Source organism: Etheostoma spectabile, chromosome 18, assembly GCF_008692095.1.
Source record: "Etheostoma spectabile isolate EspeVRDwgs_2016 chromosome 18, UIUC_Espe_1.0, whole genome shotgun sequence".
NCBI lineage: Eukaryota > Metazoa > Chordata > Actinopteri > Perciformes > Percidae > Etheostoma > Etheostoma spectabile.
Window position 1 is genome coordinate 13,165,173 of NC_045750.1, and position 4,664 is coordinate 13,169,836.

At 40.8% G+C, this 4,664-nt stretch overlaps 1 protein-coding gene across 1 annotated transcript in view; it reads right to left on the reverse strand.

Moving 5' to 3' along the window:
• The window catches only part of esrrgb (estrogen-related receptor gamma b), a 37,670-nt gene extending 36,323 nt beyond the window's left edge, over positions 1-1,347 (reverse strand). The window contains exon 1 of the mRNA XM_032542920.1: positions 852-1,347. Within this exon, the coding sequence (XP_032398811.1) occupies positions 852-901 (50 nt within the window). The 5' untranslated portion in view covers positions 902-1,347. The remainder of the gene's footprint in view (positions 1-851) is intronic.
• Positions 1,348-4,664: the final 3,317 nt, after the last annotated feature.

The window sequence follows — 4,664 nt, forward strand, 5'->3', positions numbered from 1 at the left end:
CAGATTAACATTAAGAGGACCAAAAATGGTCTACCTGTCCAATCATATTTGGTCAAAAGAAGAGCTTCTTTTGTAGGCATGCATGGAGTGTAGTTGTGGAATTTAAAAGATCTGGTGCTTCATTTGAGATGCCAGAGTTTGTCTACTGTAGAACAAGCAGCTTTATTCCTGCACTAAATGCACAAAGACAATTTGCATATACACTTTAATGTTATTCAAATTTAATTCAAATCCTTCCTATGATGTCAATATAAGCAGCTAAATAAAAAAAGAAAAAAAGAAAGTAAAGTGCAAAATTACAAACAACAGCAACCTGCTCAGAGCTGTGACCAAACACAGACAGGCCCGTCGAATACACTCTTATCTACCACAAGAACACACTCTCACTCAGACTGGGCAACAGTAAAGTCAGTTTTCTGTCCCTGGGACACCGCCGGGCAGGCTGCTGCCAGAGGATAGTCGTCTGGACATTGTACGCATTAATCTGCCTCTGGCTCTTCCCTGTGGCAGAGGTTAAACCCTGGATTCTGATGCAGGGCTAGACAAGAGCTTGTAGGGCAACCGTCTGACCTGGACTCCCCGTGGGCTACTCTACCGCTACCGCAGCCTCACTGACACTACGGAGCTCTGCTGTCCCGTACACGGGGTGGGGAATGAGGTAACGTGAGAAACTCCCTGGCTTTTGAAGTAGTTTACTTTATGCATGAGAGTTGTTTCACAAATGACAGACTTTTATGATTTGTTTTCTCTCCTTTTTGATAAAAGAAGAGCAAAGAAGTAAATTAAATTCTGTTACCAAAAATAAAAGCAACCGTAGAGATGAAACAGAGAAGAGAAAAAGATGCACCTACTGGTTGTGGTAGCAGAGAGGATCAGGGATGCACAATTCGGAAACATCCATCAGTCCACGTTAAGCATTCCAGGTGTTGCGATAAAAACAGATGAACAAACAGCTGGGGAAAAGCTGGAGAAGAAAATCAGTTCCTAAGTCTCCACATATCTTGATGAAAGGCTGGTCAGGTGTTCCTGGGTGGTGTCTCCCCTCCCTCCCCCTGTTCAACACACACAAATATTAAAAACAAAAAAACCTTCTGCCCGACAAACTCCAGTCTGCACAGGTGCACACACACTCAGGCTCAGAAGTATGTGTGGAGAGAGGAAGATTAGTGGTGACAAAGAGAGGAGGAAAAATGTGAGGTAAAAATGATGAGAGGAAACAAAAAGTAAGCGTAGAGGAGAAGACAGAATAAAGAGCAGGGTAGTGATGGATAGAGAAACAGAGAATAAAAGGCAAACAGATGGATGGAGAGCAGCAGTGGTGAGAGCGCACTCAGGCTGAGTAAGTGAGTGAGGGTATTGAGTCTCCATTGAAGTCATGGGGGCTCTTTAAGAGCAGGAAGGAGTGGTCTGGTGCATATGGAGCAGCTGCCATTGGTCGGTTTCAGGAAGGCTGTCCTGAGAGCAGCCAATGGGGTTGAAAGAGTACTGAGCTGGGATGGGCTAATGAACGACCAGTCGGTGTCCAGTCATTCACAAGGGAGCGCTGCAAAACACAGACACAGGCATCCACCCCCCTCAGATAGATATAGTTAAATATAGATATGTGGATGTGGATGTAGATAGATACAGAGAGGGAGATAGATGAGCAGTTTCTAGAGTCCCAGTTGGTGTTTACACTTGCAAAAGTAAACTGAAGTGGACAGCAATAATTGACAGGCAACAGAAGTAGCAGCATGTTCACTGAAGGCAATTTAAAGAGGTCTGTTTACTGTGCTTTAAAAGGCTCAGTGCCAGCTTACAGAGCTAAACGGTTCCCTTTACTCTTTTATCCTCTCCACCGTGGATCAGGCTTTCCACAGCCTGCCCTTCTTTAAAGTAATGGCAGCTGCTTCCCACAGCATTTCACCAATCACACTGTGTAGAGAGGGGGATTTACCAAACCCAAAAGAGGCCGGATGTACTAAACCGAGTGTGATAATAACCTCGGCAGGAATGATAATAACGATGACAACAACAGACAAGTTTGAGTGGATCTTTACCACGTCTGTGTAAAGTGGCAGCCATCAGAGGAAACCCAGAGCGCTCCCTCCCCTCCGACCCACTTCATCAACCCACATTATCCTGATCGATACAAAACCCATCACACGCTCTTATTGATCACAGCGTTGCTGTGTCGCCAGCAGCCTCGGGACAGACTGTTTCCCAACCGTCTTTTAAATAAAAAGAAATTATAATTTTGAGCGTCTATTTTCCATGTCAGTCCATATCAAAGTCACAAGAGCATAGGCCGATTGCTCTAATAAAGGGAGCAAATTAAATTAAATTTTTGATCAATATTTTGGCATTTAATGCACTTTCGTGCGGAGGAAAACCAGGATATTACCGCTGATCTGATTAAGACATCCAGACATAATCAATAGGAGATATGTTTATGTTTTTAATAAGGCAGAGAGAGAAGACAGAAAAGGAACGACACTAAGGTTTGGATGACATGTATGATTCATATCAAGGTTGATTGCTGTGGAATAAGTTTATTAAATAATAAATGTTTTATTTTAAGTTATAGCCAAATTTAGAGTGCATGTGAAAGTATCTTGGCCATAGGAAATTATATAAAAGGTAAAGCTGTAAAGCTGCGGATTTGGTTAGTGAAACACTGGAGAACTGACATTCTCATCTTTTTTCAGTCTATTAGTTAAATAAATTCACTGCATTTAATTCTGCAGCTCCACTCTTGTGTTTGTGTTGCCAGTTTTCTGAGGTGGACCATATTGTTCATCCAAGTCTCATCTGCCTCCCTCCCTTTCAGCCCAGCGAGGGGACACTGGGCTTCTTGGTATCTGACAGGAAATCTATTTGGCACACAGTCTGTAATCCCACTATCACGCTATCACCAAACGAAGAAACAGTAATCCAATCATTAGGACTGTATTTAAGCAAAACAGATTTTCAGCTTTACGACCAGGATGTCTCTTTAAGCAGATCACAGTAAGTCTGGGGTCTGAACACTTACGGTTTATGTTTTCATAATAGGTTTGCACTCATAACCGTTTTTCATTCTCAGTGATAAATTCACCATCTCCAGTGTCTCTGAGTTCTGGGATATGGCTTTAATTTACCAGAAAAGACATGGATACAAAAGGTAATTGGGTTCATTTTGGAGAGAACATTAGGCTTATACAGTATGTGACAATGTGTGAACATACATAAAACCTGAAGGAAACGTTTCTAAAAGCAGATAAGAAAAGCTAAGATGTAACCGTTTCTGAAAAGTGAAAGAGAAAACCAATCCTTAGCTGTCAATAAACAGTAATTACATATTGTGGTGAGTTGAGGGACACCATGTCACAGGTTGCATGTAATTAAATCTCTGATTCATGAGCAAACTAGTCTTTTATGACTGACCTTCTGACCTCTCCTGACAAACACATTGTACCACGTGGCTCAGCAGGAAGCGCACTGTGTCCTGTGGATAGAACTTGTGGCAAATGCTGCAACTGTCAACTTTTTATAAACTGATTTAACTGAATTGTATCTGCAACCATATTTTAATATTACACTAACAAAATACAAAGAAATAGAATGAATTATAAGACAACAGGATGATAACAGCTTCTAAAGAATTTCTGAGCTGTTTAGTTGTAGACTCAAATCACTGACACTTATCTGGTGTTAATAAACTCATCACACGGCATTACACTGACTTAAATTACTGATATTCAACAACAACAAAAATCTATGAAATGGGAAAAATACAAGAGTGAGGATAAGAAGGTGAACAACTCCAAACAGAACCATGGTTCAAATAAAAAAAAAAAAAGAAGATATTGTTTCTGTGTGGCACATTTCTGGAAGTCTTTTCATCATAAAGCACCTATAGCAACATTGTCTATAAATAAGAGGGATCATCAGAGGTCAAGATGACAGATGGTCATTTTTACCTGTGCTATTATTTTTTTTGATACATTTAGGTGCACTTTTTTAAATATTATTTTCTTTGGTTTACTTTGCACTGATTTTAAGATGATATTGTTCATCTTTAGTGAAACATGTGAAGTTAAAAAATTTATTTATAAAGACAAATTTTATTTTCTTCTTCTAAATGGAAGTGTAAAAGCTTCATCTCCACCTCCAGAACCAACCAAATAAACAAAAATATGTCTTTATCCAACCACTAACACAGTGCTCTCAGATCCATCATTTGCACACTCCCCTCTCGATGGCACACACTTGTTTGGCTCGTCTGCTGGAGGAGTGTGGAGAGGGATAATTACTATAGCCACAGGGCTGCATTAATCAGCTGGGTGCATTTGTTGGTTTTTATTATGTTCCACTCCTCTCTCTAGGCCCCGCCGACTGAGCCAGCAGGACTAGACGGTGGTGGAGGAGCGTGGTCGCCCCGCTGCCTGTTCACGCTGGGTTAATAAATGCTATTAGCCTCTATCTCTTGCCTCTTAATTTCTCATTTAACTGAGGACAGTTAAAACAAAACTACACGAGCAGTGGTGTTAATCAGGAACTCGTAGCAGGACTCGCATATCTTGATTGAGAGAGCTGGACTTACACAATGAGGGAAAGAAATGTATGAGGGGATTTCTAGTATTGAGAGTGGACCTGTGTAAATATCCATGCAGGCAAATTTACATTTGATCATTTATTATAGT